Source organism: Megalobrama amblycephala, linkage group LG19 (assembly GCF_018812025.1).
Source record: "Megalobrama amblycephala isolate DHTTF-2021 linkage group LG19, ASM1881202v1, whole genome shotgun sequence".
In the NCBI taxonomy this organism is placed as follows: domain Eukaryota; kingdom Metazoa; phylum Chordata; class Actinopteri; order Cypriniformes; family Xenocyprididae; genus Megalobrama; species Megalobrama amblycephala.
Window position 1 is genome coordinate 27,060,729 of NC_063062.1, and position 26,691 is coordinate 27,087,419.

Consider the following 26,691-nt stretch of genomic DNA (forward strand, 5'->3'; position numbering starts at 1 on the left):
TACAAAGGAGCAATTTCACAATGCATGGTATGCATATTTTCAGCATAAAACCTGCATCTTATTCCAGTTTAACCTAAATGTGCTAAAATTTAGCTGCAATGTGAGTATTTAAATTATGTCGGTCATTATTTTGTACACAAAACCACCCCGTAAGTTTATTTTAGATTCTCCACAACCTACATTCTAAAAATGCTGGATTAAAAACAACCCAATTATTGTTTAAAAATGACTATATGGCTGGCTTAAAACAAACCCAAAATAGGTTGGAGGTTGGAGCAGGTTGGGCAACCATTTACCGTTAACAAACCGGGTAACCGGTTTGTCCATTTTCAGCCTAATTTGGGTTGTTTTTAACCCAGCATTTTTTAGAGTGTACACTCTAAAAAATGCTGGGTTAAAAACAACCCAAGTTGGGTTGAAAATGGACAAACCCAGCGATTGGGTTGTTTTAACCCAGCAGTTGGGTTAAATGTTTGCCCAACCTGCTGGGTAGTTTTATTTAAACCAACTATTGTTTAAAAATTGCTATATGGCTAGCTTAAAATGAACCCAAAATAGTTGGGAAATTAAAAACCAGATGCAATTAGAGGCAACAATAATAGACAAAAGGTGAATGTTTATTAATAAGCTTTAATATTTTATTAATATAAATTTAATAGTTTAATAGTTTATTAATATAAATTTATTAATAAGCAATTTAATGAATGTTTATTGTTTAATAATTATTCATTGAACATTAATAAATGTTCATTTCCAACATACTTTGGGTTAATTTTAATTAAGCAATATAGTAATTTTTAAACAATAGTTGAGTTAAATAAAACTACTCAGCAGGTTGGGCAAACATTTAACGCTACCGTTGGGTTAAAACAAGCCAATTGCTGGGTTTGTCCATTTTCAACCCAACTTGGGTTGTTTTTAACCCAGCATTTTTTAGAGTGTAGCAGTCAGAATTGAATTGCAGTGGGGAATTTCACCATGCACATTGTGTTCAGCACAAATTTTTTGATATGTTTGAACTATTACCTAATTTAATTCCTTTACTGAACTGGGCACCAAAACAACACTTGCAAATAAACTGGGCTATATTAATTCTCTCCACTGCATTTCTTAAATGATTAGCGTGTTGAGATGCAAGATAATTTACAAAAAACAAAATGCAGTAACTACACTGAAGCAGAAAAATGATTGAATTTTGATTGATTTGACAATTTTCACCCTCTGTTCTCTCTGAATCTAAACATAATTGAGCCAAACCCATCTATCACACAGCAGAATACAGTGTAAGAGACCCGAGGTCACTCATTTACTGATTGACTCATTTGCCTTTGCACAACAAAAATAGTTATTACTATAAATAAATAAAAGGTTTGTATTTGAGTCACTGTTACAGTACAACATTGACATTCATCCATGGATAAAAATCATAGAGAAAAAGGGTCAAACTTTGCCAGCAAACGTGCCTGGAGACATGAAAGCCCACATTAGAACACAAAACACAGCTCAGAAACATACCAGTGGAATGAATTTCTTTCTACATTGTTCTGTGCTTCCCTCGAACTTCGAAGAGGTCCTCCATGTTATTCAAAAAGTCATCGATCAACAGTATTTACAGGAAAGATCCTGTGGCCAAAGAACATTGTGTACAAAGATCTGTTTTGCCACTCCATTTATACATTTGTATCCCCAGAGGTGAATGTTTTCATGCGCTGATTATTAGAGGCACTTCTTGATGCTTTTGGTCCTTTTTTTTGTAAAATCAATCCAGCTTAATTCTTTTATTGCTGTAGTTTGACAACTGAGTGCTTAATGTAGAATAATATTATTGCTGTCAAGATGGTCCTTGCTGAATTCTGGGAGCACAGGAGAGCTGGTAGTACAATTCAAGATTATGAAGACTTCAGTGCTTACTGTAAGTAGGGCTGTCAATTAATTAAACCATTTATGGTTGTAATACTATGGTATCAATGGGGGGCGAGATCTGCTTGGTTACATCCATTCTTCCAAATATTATACAGGTTCCAGAAATTTATACAACTTGAAGAGGAGTAAATGATCAGAACTTTCATTTTTGGGTGAACTATCCCTTTAAAACATTTGTGTATCATCAATTATTTTAATTATTTCATTAATAAGACACCTATTTTCTAAAGAAAACCATTAATCCCCATTCAGGTCACTTTGACCCCCCTTTATGCATTTGTGTAGATTTTTTGGTTTATGCATTCTAGGGTAAAACAAAAGTTAAACTTATGCGTTAATATGTTAACCATGACAGCCCTAACTGTAAGTGATAGCTGAATCTGAGTAAGTCTTCTATACTTTTCTGGAAAGACTAAATAAAGATTAAATAAATCATAATTTCTGTTCTCAAAACATTGCAATATGACCCACATAACGACTGTGCGAAGTGTGGAACAGACAGCGCAGTGTTGCTCAGCTTCATTGTACGTCACTCTTTTCTTTGGTCATGTCCCAAATTACGCACTTTTTGTTGACTTGTAGCCTTGTGCCCTTTCCTATCACATGTCCGAGAAGTCCCATTGATCATTTCATGATTCAGAAGGACGCCCCATCCCCCCTTGACACCCATTGCCAAGCCCACCCTAGAAAAGTACTAACCGATGATCTTTGTGACTTACCATTGCAAGAATTTAGGTGGAGGATGGCTAGAACAGTTGAAGTTGGCATTTGAGACATGGCCTTTGTCTTTGATGTTGACAAACCATTGTAATGAGATAACATGGCAATAAGACATACCCACGTGGCATGATATGCCAGTCTTTAAGACGACATCTTCGGCAGAATAGGCATCATAGGTATGTGGTGGCCTCGCGGTTCTCACGTTCTTTGGCCTGGGCCACAGCCACATTGATGCACTGCAGCCATTCTTCCGCATGCTTCTCATCTTGAGCTTTCAGCACGTAGGTTTTGCTGTCGGTGAAGATCTCGAAGGCTCTGGGCAGCCCACGGTCACGCCTTTTCTTTGCAACGACCTTAACGCTTTGCACTTTGCTAAGTTCAATTGTGCTGTTGTCCAGCTCGTCCTTCTGTGAGTACAAGAGGGAAAAAGTGGCATCAATCAGAGCTAATACACTTTAATATTCAGGTTGGTTTGAATGGACCACAGCCAGTGCTCTATGTCAGCTCTATGCGTAGAAGAAGGATCCGGGTATTGAAATGGCCAGTCTGCAGTCCAGATCCTTCACCCATAGAAAACATTTGGCGCATCATAAAGAGGAAGATGCGACAAAGAAGACCTAAGACAGTTGAGCAACTAGAAGCCTGTATTAGACAAGAATAGGACAACATTCCTATTCCTAAACTTGAGCAACTTGTCTCCTCAGTCCTCAGACGTTTGCAGACTGTTATAAAAAGAAGAGGGGATGCCACACAGTAAACATGGCCTTGTCCCAACTTTTTTGAGATGTGCTGATGCCATGAAATTTAAAATCAACTTATTTTTCCCTTAAAATGATACATTTTCTCAGTTTAAACAGTTGATATGTCATCTATGTTGTATTCTGAATAAAATATTGAAATTTGAAACATCCACATCATTGCATTCTGTTTTTATTCACAATTTGTACAGTGTCCCAACTTTTTTGGAATCGGGTTTGTACACTACAAGTGCACATCCAATACAGTTGCAAAGTTGCAACCTCACAAAGGTTGGGGCATTTAGATATAACACAATCTTGCAATGACTAGTGAACCATTGTAACTAATGCCTAATGGTAATGCATGTGATTTGGGATGGGGTTTATGTTATGGGGTTTTGGGTTGGAGGCTCACAGCGTGCATGGTCCCAATTCTCCTACTCTATTGTTCTTCCTGTCTCACAGCAGGTTTTTAGGAGTCGCTGCACAAAGTTTGCCAAAAATGAAGCTTATTGTTGTTTGTGTGCACTGATTTGAATGAGCGCCATTAAAATGAAAGAAAAAGCAGCAGAACTGCAAGAAAATTAAAGGCATAATAAAAACAAGATACTGTGACAAGAGGCCAAATTGCCCTCAAAATCATACTGAAAACATTTGTGTCATGTCTGATAAAAAAATAAAGATTTGTCAAGACTTTGCAAAATAAAATGACTGTAGCAATGCATCGCTTTTCCAGAGTAAAATTTACAATGAAACACGATTTAATGTGCTTACAGCTCTGAAAAATGAATTCATTTTTTACTAAAAAGCTTTTGCTGGCTTTCTGTCAGAATACTGTGAGACTGACTGATCTTAGCTTTGTAGTCACTGTTTGCATGTCATGGATTTGGTTATGGATTCTTCTTTGCACAATCTTAAATATGGCTCCAAGTTATATGGACGCATAGTAAATTGGGTCTTTGCTTTGTTTAAATGCAAGAGTGAGATTCTGACAAGCCATTTTAGTTTTATTTAGTTCATGTAATTCCCTTCAGGAAAAGCTTTGGTGAATCTCAAGATTAAGTCATAGGTTTTTTGAAAGATAATGATCATCTTCCAGAAAGCAGGGCTAATAAAATTTAGACTAATACAATACTAGCTAACTATTGGCTCCAAGATTGAAACATGTATCATTTTAAAAACTTTTTAGCTGCCAGATTTCAGAATTGCTCAATATAGATGGTTGTTCAAGAACACTATTGATCATATTCAGTAGTCCATACAACTTATTCCAGATATTCTAAGTCTTTTGAAGCAAAACTATAGCTTTGTGTGAGAAACAGACATAATTTTAAGTCACAGATCACTGTTATTTGTTATTGTCACCTTTTTCAAACTTGCTACTTTGTGATCATTCACGTGACACGAGAAGCAACGGCATTTGGCATCAATTATGTTGGTCTTGAAACCTCTAAAGGTGGAATGAAAAGCAAGACTGAGCAAACAACTCAAATCAATTTTGCCTTGGTTCTCACACAGTTTCATTTGACTTCTGAAGATCTAGAAGATCCCACAAAAATTTTATGGACTACAGGTGCTGGTCATATAATTAGAATATCATCAAAAAGTTGATTTATTTCACTAATTCCATTCAAAAAGTGAAACTTGTATATTATATATTTATTCATTACACACAGACTGATATATTTCAAATGTTTATTTCTTTTCATTTTGATGATTATAACTGACAACTAAGGAAAATCCCAAATTCAGTATCTCAGAAAATTAGAATATTACTTAAGACCAATACAAAGAAAGGATTTTTAGAAATCTTGGCCAACTGAAAAGTTTGAACATGAAAAGTATGAGCATGTACAGCACTCAATACTTAGTTGGGGCTCCTTTTGTCTGAATTACTGCAGCAATGCGGCGTGGCATGAAGTCGATCAGTCTGTGGCACTGCTCAGGTGTTATGAGAGCCCAGGTTGCTCTGATAGTGGCCTTCAGCTCTTCTGCATTGTTGGGTCTGGCATATCACATCTTCCTCTTCACAATACCCCATAGATTTTCTATAGGGTTAAGGTCAGGTGAGTTTGCTGGCCAATTAAGAATAGGGATACCATGGTCCTTAAACCAGGTACTGGTAGCTTTGGCACTGTGTGCAGGTGCCAAGTCCTATTGGATAATGAAATCTGTATCTCCATAAAGTTGGTCAGCAGCAGGAAGCATGAAGTGTTCTAAAACTTCCTGGTATACGGCTGCGTTGACCTTGGACCTCAGAAAACACAGTGGACCAACACCAGCAGATGACATGGCACCCCAAACCATCACTGACTGTGGAAACTTTACACTGGACCTCAAGCAACATGGATTGTGTGCCTCTCCTCTCTTCCTCCAGACTCTGGGACCCTGATTTCCAAAGGAAATACAAAATTTACTTTCATCAGAGAACATAACTTTGCCACTCAGCAGCAGTCCAGTCCTCTTTGTCTTTAGCCCAGGCGAGATGCTTCTGACGCTGTCTGTTGTTCAAGAGTGGCTTGACACAAGGAATGCGACAGCTGAAACCCATGTCTTGCATATGTCTGTGCGTAGTGGTTCTTGAAGCACTGACTCCAGCTGCAGTCCACTCTTTGTGAATCTCCCCCACATTTTTGAATGGGTTTTGTTTCACAATCCTCTCCAGGTGCGGTTATCCATATTGCTTGTACACTTTTTTCTACCACATCTTTTCCTTCCCTTCGCCTCTCTATTAATGTGCTTGGACACAGAGCTCTGTGAACAGCCAGCCTCTTTTGCAATGACCCCTTTTGTGTCTTGCCCTCCTTGTGCAAGGTGTCAATGGTCGTCTTTTGGACAACTGTCAAGTCCGCAGTCTTCCCCATGATTGTGTAACCTACAGGACTAGACTGAGAGACCATTTAAAGGCCTTTGCAGGTGTTTTGAGTTAATTAGCTGATTAGAGTGTGGCACCAGGTGTCTTCAATATTGAACCTTTTCACAATATTCTAATTTTCTGAGATACTGAATTTGGGATTTTCCTTAGTTGTCAGTTATAATCATCAAAATTAAAAGAAATAAACATTTGAAATATATCAGTCTGTGTGTAATGAATGAATATAATATACAATTTCAATTTTTTGAATGGAATTAGTGAAATAAATCAACTTTTTGATGATATTCTAATTATATGACCAGCACCTGTAAATGATCAGCTTTCCTTGCATGGAAAACAGAATCTGCCAAACATCTTATTTTGTGTTCCATAAAAGAAACAAAATAATATAAGGTTGGATGATATGGGGCTGAGTAAATTATTACAAAATGGTTATTTTTGTATGATCAGTTTCTTTTAGAGAGTCTTGATGGTAAGAAATGCATAAATGATACAATCTGATGTCTTGTGAATGGGACACTTACTGATTTTCCTCTTCTGAAAAGAAGCTGGTTGCCGGCAAGAGTGAAATAACGTGTTTTCCACCTTTTGATGAACTTCCAGCGTACCTGTTTCTCCTTCAGCTTCCCTTCGATGAGTGGCTGGCCATCCTGGTTAACGACTGAGCAGAAAGAGTCAAAATGAAATAGAGAACGTTAAAGTAGTCTAAAGCCCTGTTCACACCAAGAACGATAACTATAAAGGTAACTATAACGATAACTATAACGATAACCATATTTGCATCCACACCAACAAATGATAACGGTCTGTTTATTTTAAACTCACATGCTGCGGTTTCAAAGTGTGTACAATATGTTTTTGTTGCATTTACACATTTTTAACCAGCAGATGTCCTCAGCATGCTAAGTTTTGAGTGAATAGCTTACGTAATCGATCTAATCTAACAGTGAATTTAGCTTAAGAAGTCAATATAGTGGAATAATAAAAAAAACAAAAAACAAAACAAAAAACAAAACAACAACACCTAGTCTTTTTTACAGCAACTTCAAATGAAGCAAGACAATGTTGTCGAAACTAGCCCTGGATACCTGAGGTAATTTTATGTTACACTGTTTGCTAGCCTAACATAATGATCTCATCGTTAATACTTCTCACCATTTATTCTGACCAACTGTTTTTAATTTAAGGGCCTGCGCATTTAAAATGGCAAGTTAATCGGTCCAGAAAAAGCCACCACTGTTTGACAAGTCAAACCACCTTTTCAAGGATACTTATAGAATAAATGTTGAGAAGTATTAATGATGAGATCATTATGCCAGGTTAGCAATCAATGTAACATAAAATTACCTCAGGTACGCAGCGCTAGTTTCGACAACAGTGTCTTGCTTCCTTTAAAGTTGCAGTAAAAAAGACTAGGCACTGTTTTTATTCCACTATTGACTTTGTCAGGTAAATTCACTGTTAGATTAGATAGATTAGATATAATTAGATCTAGATTAGATGTGAATGGGCCTTTATACCATGAGAAAGATTTAATGAGAAAGTTGTATGAACTTTTATAATTATGATTTTTGTCAGCCTTTGCCCTGACTGCTTTCATTGTATGGAAAAGAGCACCATAAACACTCTTCAATATATCTCCTTTTGTGCTCCATGGAAGAAAGTCAGTCAAAACAGATTTGACATGACATGAGGGTAAGTAAACAATGAATTACATTTTTTTGGCCTTACAGCCATCTTTGCCCATACAGTCACTTTGAATTCAACACAAAATACTCTTCTCACACAGAGCATCCTCTTCTGGACCTGTGCCATGCTAATCTATTTACACACACAGAGAATTATTATGGGTAAAGTTTTCTCATTAGACGAACAAAAGAGCACTGCTCAGTGTTTATCACCACATTGCAATATCTGGTGTGGTTTCAGACGTGGTGAATATTGTGTCTCCTGCCTGTGTTTGCTGGGTCTGTCTGAACTACACAAAGCGTTTTACAGATCTCTCTCATGGGTCTATTTCAGTTAAACAGGAAGCTGTGTTATAGCCCTTCCAGGATGGTACAAAGCAGCCCATTGTCTGAGTTTTCCTTTTTTCAGCAAGAAAAACAGATGAGAATCTGCAGCGCTTTGATAGCCCGCTTAAGATTAAGCAAGACTGATATCTGATAATCACCAAACTATAATCCCAACTGGCAGAAGATAAACTCATGGTGTATTAGAGAACACTGGACTACTGATTTACACTGCGGTAAAAAACACTGCCCTTGACCTGCCGCAATTTCCTAGAAATTCATTCGTTTAGAACATCATTTGTTTAGTAATTAGGTTAGTATAATAATTTAATTCTGGGATATAAAAGGCACTTTCCACGAATAGGGTACAAAATAAGCCCTGGAATTCTTAAAGTAATTTTGTTTTTCTTTTCTCAACAAATGGTTAGTAAAAGGAGGTGCTTAACTCTCAGAAAATGTTGAATTTTTTTTACCTCAAGGAGGTTGAGCTACATTTTATGTGCTGCCATAAAAACAGACTGTGACTGTGTTTGTAAATACAACCCGAATTCCAGAAATGTTGGGCGTTTTTTAAATTTGAATAAAATGATAAAAAGACTTTCATATCACATGAGCCAATATTTTATTCACAATAGAACATAGATAACATAAATAACATACATGTTTAAACTGAGAAATTTTGCAATTTTATGCACCAAATGAGCTCATTTCAAATTTGATGCCTGCTACAGGTCTCAAAATAGTTGGGACGGGGGTTCCTCCTCTTTTCAAAACAGTTTGAAGACGTCTGGGCATCGAGGTTATGAGTTTTGGTGTTGGAATTTGGTCCCATTCTTGCCTGATATAGGTTTCCAGATGCTGAAGAGTTTGTGGTCGTCTTTCGTTTAATGTTGCACCAAATGTTCTCTATAGGTGAAAGATCTGGACTGCAGGCAGGCCAATTTAGCACCCGGACTCTTCTATGACAAAGCCATGCTGTTGTAATAGCTGCAGTATGTGGTTTTGTATTGTCCTGCTGAAATACACAAGGCCTTCCCTGAAATAGACGTCATCTGGAGGGGAGCATATGTTGCTCTAAAACCTTTATATACCTTTCAGCATTCAGAGTACTTCCCAAAACATGAAAGCTGCCCATACTGTATGCACTTATGCACCCCCATACCATCAGAGATGCTGGCTTTTGAACTGAATGTTGATAACACGCTGGAAATTATCCCTCCTCTGTAGCCCGGAGGACACGTTGTCCGTGATTTCCAACAAGAGTGTCAAATTTGGACTCGTCTGACCATAGAACACTTTTCCACTCAGAAACAGTCCATTTTAAATAAGTTTTGGACCACTTCTGGACGATGTTCACATATGGCTTCCTTTTTGTATGATAGAACTTTAGTTGGCATCTGCAGATGGCACGGCGGATTGTGTTTACCGACAGTGGTTTCTGGAAGTATTCCTGGGCCCATTTAATAATGTCAGTGACACAATCATGCCGATGAGTGATGCAGTGTCATCTGAGAGCCCGAAGACCACGGGCATCCAATAAAGGTCTTCGGCCTTGTCCCTTATGCACAGAGGTTTCTCCAGTTTCTCTGAATCTTTTGATGATGTTATGCACTGTAGATGATGAGATTTGCAAAGCCTTTGCAATTCGACGTTGAGGAACATTGAGTTAAAGTATTTCACAATCTTTTCACACACTCTTTCACAGCTCTGCCTATCTTTACTTCTGAGAGACTCCGCCTCTCTAAGACATCCCTTTTATAGCTAATCATGTCACAGACCTGATATCAGTTAACTTAATTTAACTCAACTTTTTTGAGACCTGTAGCAGGCATCAAATTTGAAATAAGCTTATTTAATGGATAAAAGTGTAATATTTCTCAGTTTAAACATTTGTTATGTTATCTATGTTCTATTGTGAATGAAATATTGGCTCATGTGATTTGAAAGTCTTTTAGTTTTCATTTTATTCAAATTTAAAAAACGTCCCAACATTTAAGGAATTTGGGTTACAAACACACCACCACATTAAATATCATTTCAGATTGTCAAAACGACATTGTGTGTTGAATGCACTTGAAAAGGTCAAGATCTTTAACGTGGGACAGCCCGAAATCATAATTTCAAAGAGTGAAAACAGGTATATGATACTAATAGCTACTTTTAATGATGTTAGTGTTGTTGTTTTTTCATTACTATACCTAGTAGTTTTCACAACTGATGAGATTAGGACCCTTAATGCAAAAAAAAACACCAACGTACTTTATTTTTGGAAAGTGCTAAAACATTTCACTTTGGTATTTCTGGTAAACCACATAAAAAATGTAAAAGAACAAAAATCTGGCAGAACAATTGAGAGATAATGGTTGTTCTGGTGGCTTCAACCCAAAACTTTCTGCAGATGTCTGTATTGCAATGCTGGTAAAGGTTAATAATTGAATTAGTGTGTGTTTATCCCATGAGCAACATAATAATTCTCTATTATGAATTCTTTTTCATTTGACTTGCTTTTATACTCTGCTTTTCTCTGTCATGCATGCATCTAAGCACTAGTATGTATATGTGTGTACATGAGCAAAACAAATATGAAATGCATGTTTTATAAATCCCAGAACATTAAAAGCATCTGTGCTCCATTCTGCATTCCATTTGTTTACCTAAATTGATTTCTGTTCTGTTGATTTTATTGTGTATATGATATTGCACTTGAAAATGAGTTTGTCTGTTTGTGGTCATGAAAGTGAAACACACACTAATGATAAGAGCAGAAGCCAAAACCAATGCTCAGCAAGTCCAAAGTAAGACAGACTACAGTTGTTTAAAAGATTTTGGTCTTTCTGAAATTACACAATGTCCTGAAACATAGTAGCCTTTTGCGACACACTCAAATGTGCTCTCTCCATCACAAACGAAGTGCAAACCTGTAGTAAAATAGCATATTATACAAATTGGGATGAAGCCCATCTTTGAAAATATGGATTCTGGCAGTCCCAATGCACGTGTACCACAGAAAGCAACAAAAGCCAATGAGAGAAGAGTGAGAGGTTTTGAGTGCTGTTACCAATTTGTCAATAAGAACATTGAGGTAAGAATCATTTATTCCATTTTGGCTACAAGTGTAAATTCATTCAATGAGGATATTGCTTGTCACTGTGGGGAAAGAAAGGTCAGTGTATATTTTTCTGCTGGTTGGTGTATGTTATAGATTTTTTTGCTGGGCTTTGGCCAATGTTGTGCTCTACTGTTGATTTAGAGTAACTAAAGAAAGAAGCTCTGATAGTCAGACAAGATTCCAGCAACCCCTGCTGAGAGTGTGGATTCACTTCTATAGAATTTACTGGACAGGGTTTTACATATTTTAGCAAAGTTGGAGTATGTCCAACTCCACGTCAAAAACAAAACATAGGACAAAGGTTCAGGAGTTTATTTGGGATTTTAAAAGGTGAAATGTCACTATATGTTCATGAGTTTTAAATTATTTGAGTTCAAAAGATTACAAAATAAGATAAAGTTTAAAATACACACATCTGATTAACTATCCTTGTAGGGACTCTCCATAGACGTAATGGTTTTTATACTGTACAAACTGTATATTCTATCCCCTAACCCTACACAAACTACACAACCTTAACCTGTACACACACACACAAACACACACACACACACACACACACACACACACACACACACACACACACACACACACACACACACACACACACACACACACACGTTTGTGTTTGTGAATTGTGGGGACATTCCATAGGCGTAATGGTTTTTATACTGTACAAAGTGTATTTTCTATCTCCCTACACATAAACCTACCCATCACAGAAAACTGTGCACATTTTTACTTTCTCACAAAAACTCATTCTGTATGATTTATAAGCCTTTTGAAAAATGGGGACATGGGGTAATGTCCTCATAGGTCACCCTCTCCTTGTATTACCTATGTCATACCCATGTCATTATACAAATTTGTGTCCTGATATGTCACAAAAATGCGTGCACACACACACACACGCTTTTAAAGGGGTACTTCACCCCTGGAAAGATGAATGTGTATTTAAAATTGGTCATGTAGTAGAAATGTGAAATTATTTTTGAATTTGGAGCTTTCTAGACTGAGAAAAGGCAGAAAATGTATTTTTGACTAATGTGGATGAAAGACAACAACTCCCAGAATGCACTTGTTTTGCTGCCCTTGCGAGGCCACGCCCAAACCACGCCTATCGGTTACAGGCGGCATTACCAGGAAAATTCAAACAACTAGGCTTGCTTTGTTACATATTAATTCTATAAATCGTGAGTTAGTTCATACATTTACAGTGAAATGGTGCTAAATTGCTTTGTACCTGGATGTACACCCAAAACCAGGAAAGGACAAGTAAGTTTCCATCATTTTCCGATTAAAGATTTGGAGTGATGTAAACAGTGGCTGCGGTCCATCAAACACCCGAAGTTTGGAGATGACACCGTTATAGAAAACCTAAAAAAACGCAGAATATGTAGTCTCCATTTCAAGCACGAGGACTACGAACCAAATATCCTTGCAATGAAGAGAACCATTCTGAAGGACACCGCGATACCATCGATACTCACTTTCCCAGAGGACGAACAGCCTGGGCATCTGGTACTAAGCGTATTCGCCTAGGTAAGACTCGCTGATACTAGACTCTATTTCTGATAACACAGTAGCCTATATGTAGTGTTGTAGGTAGCAGTAAAACTGCAAACTTAGCAAAGTAACGTTAGATAGACAATTACATATAAGTTGCATATAAGTTGACTGTTATCAAAGTAAAGCCACTGTTCTGTAAAACTGAGTTAGTCTATTTATCTATTAATGCTAACGTTACCACAAAAGCCTGTTGCTGTATTGGTTGAGATGACTGCAGAGACCAATGAATTTGCGAGATGAACCACTGATGTAGTGCAGACTATAACAAAATAATGTTAATTACTGTAAGCTTAAAAATATAATTGACACCCACTTTTGATAAAATCTTTGATCTATGTCCGTGAGTAACCTCAAACGTGCATATGTTAGAGGTATTGCCTTCTTATTTGGGCAACGAAAAACCCACATTTTTTCACTTCAGAATAACTTCAGTTCCTTGAAATATTATGTAACGTTATTGAACTTGTCATTTCAGACTCCAATCACGTCTGCTGCGTTAGTGAAACCCCATATGGGCGTGGTGAAAAAATGCGGAACTACCTGCTATTACTGGCTGTAGTTTTAAGCCTCTGGCCAAAAAAGCCTCCGATGACGCAAAATGACGGAGGCTTTTTTACAGAATAAAAATGCATAAATCTCTCATTTCGGGCTGATATGAAGGGGGAAAGCATGGTAATTCGAAAATACTAGTGGTATTCTACTAATACAAAGCTTTGTTACAGATCCCTTGTTCCCCTGGACTCTAATTCCCATGATCCTCCTGTTTCATCACCTGCACTCACTTCCCTCGTCAGCTCCTCATCATCACTCATCACCTGCACCTGGACTCTATTATCATCACTCCCTTTATATGGCACTCACTCCCTGCACTCCTTGTCCGTTCTCTGTTTTGTTAGGGTGTATGTTTGGCGTTCCTTACCTTTGTTACATTAAAGTATTATCTGTTATTGTGGAAATCCGTATCAGCCTCATCTCTCTACCAGCATACCGTAACAAGCTTAATGCTAAATCCTGAAGTATCCCTTTAAGTTTGGACACACTTGGTTGAATTTATTTTTTCATGATTTTAAAAAACATTAATTCTTAAAGGTTTATGCTTAAATGTTTAAAATTAGTTTTGCAGGCAAATATAAATTCTACACATTTTTCTTATGAAACTAATTTTTTTTTGTTTTTTTAAATCTTTTGAAATAAACAAGCAGCCAGGACCTAATTTCTGCAGTGAGAAAGGCAGCATGTAGTTTTGAAGCTGGGTCACTGCGTTCTGTCTCCTTGTTTGAATTTCTCATTAATGTCTGAACCAAACTCCAAGCGATGGAATGCTCTCAAATACTATAATGTGCTTCATGAACTGACGACACACAAGACTTCTGTCAGACCGTAACACTGCCAAGGTGCTGCCGGTCCAAGCTTTGCTTCCCCAAGTCCTTATTTCTGCAAACATTCAGCTCGCTCTATTAAAAATCATTACAGCTCTCTGCTAATGGAAACTGTCCCACACTCCAAATAAGGAGATAGGAGGTAGAATGTGTGCAACAAACACTCGTTTAATGAGCGGCACTTGCTATTGAAGTTTCAATGAGTCTTTTATTCCCACCTTGGCTGCTGGATGGTGGTATGTAAACACATTTCCTGTCTCATTAAAGTGTCTCTTCGCGGCAAATAAACAGCTTTCTGAGGTAAAGTGACGCCATCAATATTTCATGTACTGTAGCAATCCAATACTCCACTAAAGCAGTGGTGAACAATTTTAATATCCATCACTGAGGGTGTTAAATATTCAAAGTAGAAAAACATGATTAACAAGCACTTTTTTTTTTCTGAATTTTGATTCAGCACAGTGTTATTGAGTAATTTCCATCAGAACTTTATAATTGGCCCAAAGCAGTTTTCTTATGTCAGAGTGTCATTTCCAATGACTGGCATCACAGTTTCCTAGTACTTTGGGGCTGATATGTATGGAAGCTTGTTTCTGCTTTTGTAGCCGCTAGTTCTTTGATGTCAACTTGACCAGGCTTTACAGTAATTTAGCGAGTTTAATGTGCAAAAGCCACTTTTGTTTGATAAAGCTATAAGCCATTCATTTTACCACAGATAAAGGGTCATCTTAAGCACACACTCAAAAAATAAAAATGTTCAATGATCTTAATTAAATTGGTGTAAACTTTTTTTAGCCAAATTAATGAAGCCTTTTAAACTAAACAATTTGGTTCGACCAATAAACTTATGCCTATGAAAATAAGTAAGTGCTGGTCCTAAGCAACTAGCTCAAGCTCAGGACCAGCTTAAACCAGCTCATGACCAACTAAGGACCAGCATAAACCAGTTCAAACCAGCTGCCATGCTTCAAAACATACCTAACCAGCATATGCTGTTTTTTTTCAACAGGAATTACAATGCTACAGTGGTTAAGTGTTGAGTTACATCATTATACGGGACACACACTCCTGTCTGTGTTGGTCTCGATCTGGATACTGGTTATGACAAACAAAAATGATCTAAATGGATTAAGTAAACTTCCATTTTACAAACTTGAATTGATTGCATGCAATAAAATTGCAGTGTGAAACAATGTTCAAGAATTGTGTTTGATTAGCTAATCTTAATTAAATAATTTTAACTTTTTTAGTGTTTCAAATACCTATAAATGATCTCAGATGAAACAGACGTGTTCCATGTGCAGCAATTAACAATATGTTTTTGGTAAAACATTCGGTCCAGAGGCAAAGACCTTCTCTGTTGTATCTAATTGGTTCTTGTGGAAAAATCCTACCAAAAAGCACGGCTGCACATCTGGAGAAGATTTTAAAAAAAGCAACAACAATTCTGGATGCACTTGAATGGGATCAGAAGCCTCTTTGTCTGAACATCCTAATGCTGGACTGATGTAGATGCATCTCCGCTAAAGAAATGAGAGGAACCACCTTTTCCTCTAGTTTTTGTTTCTTTCTTCTCTTCATGGAAAGCAGATTTCAGCAATCATCACAGAAGACTGAAGCTGTATATGACATCTGGAGTCCTGACGTGCTTTTGCAAAATCATGGAGTCGCTAATCATTAACTTCAGAAAAGGATCAACTGTAACTCTCTTAAAATGATGGTTGTTATTCCCTGAAAATCTTGCCCTCAAGTTGTTCACAGCTGTGACCAGATCATCGAGTCAGCTAGTTGAACTCGAGAACCAGATCAGCCCAATTTGTGAATAAATTATTCAGATCAGTTTTGTGAACCACATCAACTGATTCACTGAAAAGACTCAAAAGAATGACACCATTACTTCTCTCATGAATTCTCATGAACCAGGGAATGACTTTACAACAGAATTCCACCAAATTCACTTTCAAAAGGTAATGAAATCTCTGCTAGTTTTCTGCAACACTAATAACCTTGGTACATCATCACAGGTTTAAGAGTGACTCATTTAAAATCTTATTCAAATCTTATTTACCTGTGGCTTTTTCTGGATTACTGCACATGAAACAGAGCCAGCCACCCTCCTCTTCACTGTAGCTGAACAGGTCAAAGAAACGAACCTCCTCCAGATACATCTGCAAACTGTCCACATCCTAAGAGTCAATACAGAGACAGGGAGTGAAGAAATTTAGCAGATGAAGCTATTCAAAAGCACTGAAAAAAAAGCACTGGGATGCTGTGGGTCCACAGACTATAATATATAGGGGAGAGCTAAACCTAACGCTTTTTGACTTTCTCAGTTTGTGTAAATCTACTTAGGGTTCAGAGAATTTCTTTTGTTCCACATTAATTTCACACGTCTGGTACAAATATGTGGCTGTGGCTTTAATTAATACAGTGTATACTTTCTTTATTTACCCTGAAAGAAGGGAAGTGAAATGTGACAGCTAAAAATGTTGTCTGACTTAATTAAAAATATATATATATACATGACAAACTAAAATATTTTGTCAATAAAAGACAATTTTTTTTTTTTCATATAAAATAATAGCATTTTTTTAGAAATTCAAATTTAAATAATTTTGTAGTTTGACAATGAACACTCTGCAAAACACAGCTATACAGCACTGGTCAAAACAATACAGGCAAACAGATGAAGAAACATATTCAGAAAAACAAAGAGCTGAACAAAATCACTCCTCTCCCTCCACTCACAGCTCTCACAGAACACAAGACAAATAGACGAGCCAGTACAAATGCTGAACATTTCTTGAAATAATATTTTCTGGATGTTCAGGTTCTTCCTCTCAGTCTTTACTCACTTTTTTCCATGGTTTCTCAACAGAAATTAATGAAAGTTGATTATGTCAGTTATATCGTGACTGTATAGAATAGTATAGTTCTAATAGCGTTGTAACGCAGTGTTACAACAAACCCTATCTGTGCAACTGAAATATAAACCTGGTTAGTGTCTTCTGATAGTTAGTAAAGCATTAAAGAACTACCCAAACTGCTAAACAACAGATTGGAGATTAAAATAATATCAGATTTGTCTAATTTTAAATAAAAACTAAAAATATAGATAAAAAAATAGCTTAAGTAAGAAATTCACTTTTGCTATTGTTGAATAAATGTTCAGTGATATCTTCTAAAGATTTTTTAATTTTGGCGCAATTTTTTCTCTATATATTGTCGATATGGCAACTAGTAAATACGATAAGTTTCTTCATGCTAGCGTGTGTGGAAGTATTTAAACCACGTGTGTTACAACTAACCCCATGTTAGTTTGTGCCCCGCGCTTGTTACGGGTGTATGTGCTGGAGAGATGAAGCGTTCACGGAGATCCACAAACAATAGACTTTAATGATTATCAAGGAATATAATACCATAGAACACATAAACACAACCTTAACACAACAGAGAACGGACAGGGAGTGAAGGGAGTGAGTCCATTATAAAGGCAGTGATGATGATTAAGTCCAGGTGTAGAAGATGAGTGATGATGAGGAGATGACAAGGGAAGTGAGTGCAGGTGTGGAAACAGGAGGATTATGGGAAATGGAGTCCGGGAGGCAAGGGATCTGTGACAGTACCTCCCCCTCCCGGTAGGCGCATCCTTGCGCCGTAGATGGCGCCCTGGAAACCTCACGCAGGTGCAGGGAGAGGAGCAGACGGACACTGAGGTCTCCAGGGCGGATCAGAGGTCGTGGACGACCATGGCGGGTCAGGGGTCTTGGCAGGCCATGGCGGGTCAGGGGCTGAAGGTGGGCTCTGGCGACCCCGAAACCCCGCCCAGGAGTTCCCCACCCACAGGTACTGGGCCCCCCCCCCAAAAAAAACTTGGGGAGTTTTAGGGAAGGCTTAACCGGAGTGGATGCATGAACTGGAGTGGGCTCGTGGGCGTTGGCAGCGGAATCGTGACAGGCTGGATTGGGCTCGTGACAGACAGGAGCCAGCTCGTGGCAGGCTGGAGCGGCTGGAGCAGAGGGCTTGGCGGCGGCGGCTGGAGATACTGGCTCGGTCCAAAAGTCTATTAGCCAAGCCGTATCACTTGGCGGCTCGTGTGAGGCTGGAGCGTGCTCGGAGAGGGCTGGAGCAGCAGGCTCGTGACAGGCTGGGGCAGCTTTTTTCCTCCTCCTCCGCCTTCTGGACCCAGCGGAGGAGTGTGGGTCCAGCGTGGAACTGGAAAGTAGTTCACTGGAGGTGTATGCGGAGGAAGACGGAGGCTGACTAACTGGCCAGGCCACCCGTGTTTCTGGGGGGATTGGACGAGATAAACACATATCCTGAACCTCTTCTACCATGAAATTTGATCCGTTTAAATACAAAATTAAATTGATAGTTTCGTTTAAGGAAAAACAATTGTCAGGTTCTTCAAAGCAGATAGTGTTCTCATCCAGCCCGTTCAGAAACAGGGCGATCAAATGAGCGTCAGACCAGTTAGTCAAACAAGCGAGCTTATGGGAAATGGAGTCCGGGAGGCAAGGGATCTGTGACAGCGCTCCCCTACACCATGAGTTTATAAAAGCTTGCCTTAAACATGTAATATGAATTAATAGTGCTTATAAATGGCTGTTGAAATAGTATTCACACTTGAAAATAGTGGAGGGTCTGGACCCAGAAAACACATTCCTTAAATTATGACTTAAATGGATATATGCCTTATCACATTGTTAGCTTAGCAACATGCTAATGCCAAACTATTGGAGTGAACTACTAGCAAGTTATATTTCTTGAGCACATTTTCTATGGAATAGCGCTGATATACTGTAGTTGAAATGTGTCCTGAGACATCAAACCTCTCTGTTATAATTTGAGATTCTATAAACACCAAAAATTAAAAGAAAAGAAAGAAAGCTGGACACTATTGATTTGCTAGTCAGTGAAAAACAAAGTCTAGCTGAAGCTAGCAAAATGGCTAACATTGTTGACAGAAGAGCTTCTTTGTGAATGTAAACAGTAGAAAGCGAGGCAGCTTGCTAAGGTTTGGAACAGAGCTAACATGTACACAATGTTGTTTTAAATGTGAAGATTTGCATTGTGGAGTGTTTCTTGACACCAGGGAAGCAGTAAACTACAAGCTAGTTTTGAGAGAGTCGTGAGAAGTTGTGGTTAGTCACTCCTGGCTACTAGTTCTCAAGATTAATAGAGGATGTTTAAAAGTCTCAATAGTCTTAAAGCAGGACAGCCTTTTAAAGAATCTACACATTGATCCAGTCTAAAGTCTTTATGGAAAGCCGTCAATGGACTGAAACAGCTGCGTAATGACAACATGGGATTTACTTTACGTATTAGAGTCAACAGCACAGCTAGACACCAATGAACAATGAAAGCTGACATCTAAATGTGCTTATTGGCTAGAATTTCCAATGCATGTGAGGGTGTGTGGCCTTTAGCAAGAGGAATCTGCCAAAATGAAGGCAACAAATGATAGTAGAAAATTATTTGAGGCTTTTTTTTTTTTACAGATATCAAAGCCAGTGAAGTGACTTTTGAAATGAGCTGAGGTATTCTGGAAAAGGACGATTGCAAACATCACACAGAAGAGTTGAGAGAAAAACAAGGATTTTTCGGAAGTCCTTTCCAAGAAATTACAATCACTGGTTGGTGCATTGGCTCCACCTTTAAAGGGTTAGTTCACCATAAATGAAAATTCTGTCATCATACTCTCCCTTATGTCGTTCCAAGCCCTTAAGACTTTCAATCATATTCGAAACACAAATTAAGATATTTTTAATGAAACCTGCAAGATTTCTGTCCCTCCACTGAAAGTACATTCCACAACTTTGCCAAAATATTTATAAAGACAACATAAAAGTAATAAATATGAGTCAAGCAGTTTAATCCATCTTCTGAAGAGACAGTTTGTTCATGCGCATCAAGCATGAACAGTTGAGCTGCCGTTGAACATATCTGATGAGCTTGATGTGCAGCTGTGACAGTGCATCCGGAAAGTATTCACAGCGCTTCACTTTGCCCACATTTTGCTATGTTACAGCCTTATTCCAAAAGAGATTAAATTCATTATTTTCCTCAAAATTCTACATACAAACAGTACCCCATAATGACAATGTGAAAGAAGTTTGTTTGAAATCTTTGCAAATTTATTCAAAATAAAAAGTGGGAAAAAAAACAAAAAAACAAAAAAAAAACACGTACATAAGTATTCACAGCCTTTGCTCAACACTTTGTTTTGGCACTAATTGCAGCCTCAAGTCTTTTTGAGTATGATGCTACAAGCTTGGCACACCTATTTTTGGGCACTTTCTCCCATTCTTCTTTGCAGGACCTCTGAAGCTCCATCAGGTTGGATGGGGAGCGTCAGTGCACAGCCATTTTCAGATATCTCCAGAGATGTTCAATCAGCTTCAAGTCTGGGCTCTGGCTTGGCCACTCAAAGACATTCACAGAGTTGTCCCATAGCCACTCCTTTGTTATCTTGGTTGTGTGCTTAGGGTCATTGTCCTGTTGGAAGATGAACCTTCGCCCCAGTCTGAGGTCCAGAACACTCTGGAGCAGGTTTTCATCAAGGATGTCTCTGTACATTGCTGCATTAATCGTTCCCTCGATCCTGACTAGTCTCCCAGTTCCTGCCCCTGAAAAACATCCCTACTGCATGATGCTGCCACCACCATGCTTCACTGTAGGGATGGTATTGGCCAGGTAATAAGCGGTGTCTGGTTTCCTTCAGACATGATGCTTGCCATTCAGGTCAAAGAGTTCAATCTTTGTTTCATCAGACCAGAGAATTTTGTTTCTCATGGTTTGAGAGTCCTTCAGGGGCCTTTTGGCAAACTCCAGGGGGGCTGTCATGTGCCTTTTAATAATGAGTGGCTTCCGCCTGGCCACTCTCCCATACAGGCCTGATTGGTGGAGTGCTGCAGAGATGGTTGTTCTTCTGGAAGATTCTCCTCTCTCCACAGAGAAACGCTGGAGCTCTGTCAGAGTGACCACCTCCCTGACTAAGGCCCTTCTCCCCGATTGCTCAGTTTGGCTTGGCGGCCCGCTCTAGGAAGAGTCCTGGTGGTTCCATACTTCTTCCATTTACGGATGATGGAGGCCACTGTGCTCATTGGGACCTTCAGTGCTGCAGAAATGTATCTGTACCGTTCCCCAGATTTGTGCCTCGATACAATCCTGTCTCGGAGGTCTACAGACAATTCCTTGGACTTAATGGCTTGGTTTGTGCTCTGACATGCACTGTTAACTGTGGGACCTTATATAGACAGGTGTGTGCTTTTCCAAATCGTGTCCAATCAACTGAATTTACCACAGGTGAACTCCAATCAAGTTGTAGAAACATCTCAAGGATGATCAGAGGAAACAGAATTCACCTGAGCTCAATTTTGAGTGTCATGGCAAAGGCTGTGAATACTTATGTACATGTGATTTTTTATCTTTAATACATTTCCAAAGATTTCAAACAAACTTCTTTCACATTGTCATTATGGGGTATTGTTTGTAGAATTTTTAGGAAAATAATGAATTTAATCCATTTTGGAATAAGGCTGTAACATAACAAAATGTGGAAAAAGTGAAGCGCTGTGAATACTTTCCGGATGCACTGTATGTGCACTGACCAATGTTTATAAAGCTGCTTTTTTCCACTTTCAGGCCAAACCGGTCTTGTTGCTTAACCATTCCATTCCATGCTAATCCGCCCGAGCCAGTATGGATATGGCTTCATTTTCCACTGTGGGGATGATAACAGAGATCTTTAGAATGTAAGACAAATGCGTCAGTAGTTAATCCAAGAGTTTACAAAGGGTATGACAATTGTTTAGAAGAGTTCTGATCTGAACAAACTCAAAAGAATGATTTGTTGATCAATCTGGCATTAGTCATTCTTTTATGAACACACCAAGCAGTTGCCATGATTTTCAGTGAATAACTAGTCACAAAAAGCTATCCATTGATAAATGTCTTTTTTTGTTGGTTATACAATGGAAGTCAGTAATAACCAAAACTGTGTTGGTTACCAACATTCTTCAAAATGGCGACTTCTGAAAGTGATAAAGGATGGAACAACATGAGGATACAGTGTTTTCGACAGGATTTTGTGAGACTATGGTGGGTGGACCTAGGTCTCTAGGGAGGTCCAGGGGCATGCTCTCAGTTAAGACAATTTTGTACATTTTAATGGTCAAAATTTAGAGCTCCAACCCATGTTCAGTGTGTAAATTGAAGAAAAAAAAAAGAAAAGAAAAAAAACTTGACTTGTACCTTGTACCTGAATATTAAAGGGGACTCAACACTCTTTTAGTTGTGATATAGTGTCTCAGTCTACTTTACATTCACACTGGTGTCAGGAAGCCATACAATATGAATATAATAATAATTTTCTATTATTACTCCTATGACAGTTATAGCCATATATTGTAAAACAAATCCACTGTAAAATAAATGAAAATTAATATTTCATAAGTATATTATTTTACTTTACACTAGGTAAATTACAATACGTTTGTTCTAACTTCTACAATTGCAAGAGATAATCCTTTGAGCTTTTATTTTGAAACTGCAGTTGAGCTTTTACTTTGGTGGAAAACAAACATGTCTCATTGCAAATCTTACGAAATGCTGTAATCATCTTCTTACAAAAATTATGCAAATGTGAAAACAATGTGTAACTGGTGCCCATTACTGTCACATCAAGGGAAGAAGAAGGTAGACACAGGAATTACAATATAAACGTAGTTTAATAATCTAAGTGAATAAACACAAACACACAGCGTGCATAGAAAAAACAATATCAGACAAATTAATGAGTGGAGGTGAGGAACTAAATACACATGTTGACAAGAACATAATAACAAACAGCTGTGATGATTAATTAGTGTCCATGGAAACTGATTAGTGGAGGAAACCTTGAACAAAGGAAAGAGGGAACTGATGAATACAAACAAAAGGTCCATGAAAATGAATCTAACAGAACATAATTATGACAGCTACGTTCCCAAATGCACACTAAACTCAGAGCACATGCAGAGATGGAGTTCACTGCTTTCATTCACTGATCGCATGAGGCAAAGTGCGCACTTCACTTTGAAACATGTAGCTGAAGCAGCAGTGATATCCAGAATCCACCCCTTCAGCGATTTGATAAGGCCAAAAAGTCATATCGCGCTTTCGATTTTAGTTCGTTTAACAGATACTTTGCCAAAGCAATGGCGCAAAACAATTTAGAGAACTTTTATGTTATTATGATAAGTTTTAAAAGATTTTCAGCACAAATTAGACTATGGCGGGTCGCTATGGTCTAGGTAATTAACAGGATACACTGGGTTGAGTAAATGATAACAGATTTTAAATTTCTGAATGAACTCTTTTCCTTTAATATAAAGCTTGAACCATATGGGACATTTTTTTGTAATATTGGACCTGGGGTGTGGGTGGGGGGCTATTTCTTTAAAAAGGTCTGACTGTCTACTTCCTGCATTACACACAGTTTTCTCTCAAGCGAATAAAGTCAGGTCATCTGTCATTCCAGCCTTCTCAGACCTGAGGCTCAGACAGATGAATGGCAAGGGTTTTCACCATCTCCTTCAGCATGGCAGAGCATTACTTAAGCTGCGTTTCCACCGAAATTACCCGGAGCAATTTGTCCCAGGAACTTTTCCCCCCAGACCTGTTGCTGTCTGTGTTTCCATCGTGGTCTAAAGTACCGTGAAAATTAGGCAAACTGAGTGATGTAGAACTGCAAGCAACTTTCCAGGTCCCGCTGGATTTCGTCCTCCACACATAAGCTTAATAAAGCCTGAACCACTTCATCATTCCATCGGTTGTATTTTTAAAACTCCATTGTTGATTCAAATAGCAAACAACTCTTACTCAGCCAATCAAAATTTTGCATGAACTCAACTAATCAGCATGTTTAGTGCCTAAGTCCCACCCCCAAAAGTTCCCGAACTTTGAAAAAGAACTACCTCATGAACAGGGACTTTCTGAGGGGCAAATTTTTACCCGGAACTTCATTTAGACCCTGGTCCCTGCAGTCGAAACACACTGAGTACCACTTCCCTAGTTCTTGGGGAAAGTTCCTGCGGTAGAAACGCAGCAGAATTAAGGTGAGTGACAGTGTAAAGCTGCCTTTCCCAGACAACAGACCAACACTACATTTGTTTCAAGCTTTTAAGAGAAGAAATTTCATGCTTCAAGGAACCCGTTTCAAATTTCAGCTGATTGGTCAATTCTCAACGGACAACTAAAGCTTCCATTAGAACTACATGACACTAGTTGTTCAGACCCAAGAGTATTCTGACACAAGGGGTAGACCAGACTTTCATTTTCACCTTCCCTGTGAGTGACTATCACAATCTGGACATTTTAGAACTTTTCTTTCTCTGAGTTTAGAACAAAGGGAGATGAAAGACCATCAATCACACATCTAATGTTTAAATTTGTCTTCATGCTTTCCTGTAGATTGATGCAGGTCATTATCGAACCCCCACAGAGAGCCTTTCTGGCTAAGAACAGTCGAGTCATCTTACTAGTGCTCTGCCATGACTTATTTCACGCCAACTAAATCAGTGTAAGAACTGAGCAAGAAATGTAATGTGCATTTGATTATTTGTGCCATGAAAACCTTTCAAATAGTACAAATGTTAAAATGGTATCTGATGTATTTTTTTTACAGATGAGTCAAGTACATAGATCTAAACAAGGGCCATGTGTGTGCATGTTCAATAGTTTATATTCTCACATGTGGAGTCCAGTAGGGGATATTTGTGCTGTGGTTTATGTTCCTTATTAAAAGCTTGGCTCAAAGAAATCTGAGCTGAAGAGGATTTGCCCAAATCATTCACTCTAAGGTAAAGGTCCTGAGATGGTGGGTCATGACCCAACATTAGGTTGTAGGTCTGTTCTGATAAGGTTGTGAACAGCTGAGAAAAACCTTGGTAAATGTAAAAAATATAATGTAACTAGCCATATAAATAATACATTCTTAGGGCCAGTAGGCAATTTTGTTGTTAAAAGCGTGAGACGTAGGTCAGTAGAAAAAAAAAAGAAAAAAAGCACAAGGTCTAGCAGGGGTGTCCAAACTCAGTCCTGGAGGGCCACTGTCCTGCAGAATTTAGCTCCAGCCCCAATTAAACACACTTGAACCAGCTAATCAAGGTCTAACTAGGCATACCAGAAACTTTCTGCAGGTGTTTTGGAGCTGGTTGGAGCTAAACTCTGCAGGACAGCAGCCCTCCAGGACTGGAGACACGTTTTTTAAATTTTTTTATTTTTTTTATTTAACATTTTAATTTGAGCACCACGTTTTTAGAATGCTGTGTCATGCGCGAGACGCTGTAAAAGAAGCGAGACGAGAGCAATGGTTAAAGACGTCAATCTAGTGCATGTTTACATTGATAAATAATGAAAAAGTAGCGCCTGTGGAATGGAAAAACGCATTCTGTGTGAGCAGCCCCTTAGGATAGCAAAAAAAAAAAAAAAGTACTAATATTTGGCCCAGTGTTTGTTTGATCTGTTGGTAAATCACATTTCCGCTGTTATTAATACATTTTGACATTCAGACTGTGCCTTGCTAAAAATCCTGCATATTGTTGCTGGGCCTATCCCCAACTAATGTAATATAAATAAATTTTGAGGACTTTTTGCTATCTTTGTACAATAAACCAGTCTGGTTGAACACTTGTCCTAGGCAAAATATCAGCCATGGCTGTTTGTCATGGTTGGATGGAGGCTATTAACAGAAATGTCAACAGCAGGAACAGACATCTGTATCAGTATAAATATATATATTGAACTGTAGACTGGCCAAGTGCTGGTGACGTATTTGCACATGTAGACTTGCAAAGATTAAATCTCTCAAAATCTCACAATCAGCAGAACACTTGACAAATTGATTGTAAATGGTAGTTAAAGCTGATGTGTCATTGTTTGGATGGTAAAATACTTTGTCCTATCTCAGTTTAATATGTAGAGACAACTTTAAGTAGCCATTTCTTAGGTTGATTTCCCACAAGAATGTAAACACTGTCTCTCTGTGGCGTGATCAAAACATTGTTCTATTTGTTTGAGCGGCCCAACATATCAACTTCTGGCTCCACCAGTGCTGTGACTGCTTATATAAATGACACCATGAAGCAACAGCAATCAGATGGCCAGCTGGAGAGTGTGTGCTTCACTTATAACATACTTTGTGAGCACAAAGCACTTTATTTTCACATATCATATAATTTCAAATACACTGCCAGGCCAAAAAAAAAAAAAAAAAAAAAAAAAAAAAAAAAAAAAAAAAAAATCGCTGTTTGGATTTTAATAAGCAAATACTTAAGAATCTATGAATGGATCATTATTACAGTGATTATGTTTCTAGCATGTT

General features: G+C 38.2%; 1 protein-coding gene across 3 annotated transcripts in view; it reads right to left on the reverse strand.

The window, feature by feature from the left end:
* Positions 1-828: 828 nt before the first annotated feature.
* veph1 (ventricular zone expressed PH domain-containing 1) overlaps positions 829-26,691 on the reverse strand; it is a 149,277-nt gene continuing 123,414 nt past the window's right edge. For all 3 annotated transcript variants that reach the window (XM_048168270.1, XM_048168269.1, XM_048168271.1), the window contains exons 12-14: positions 16,393-16,510; positions 6,780-6,916; positions 829-3,050 (exon numbers count right to left, since the gene is read on the reverse strand). In XM_048168270.1, coding sequence (XP_048024227.1) covers positions 2,814-3,050; positions 6,780-6,916; positions 16,393-16,510 — 492 coding nt within the window. In that variant the 3' untranslated portion in view covers positions 829-2,813. The remainder of the gene's footprint in view (positions 3,051-6,779; positions 6,917-16,392; positions 16,511-26,691) is intronic.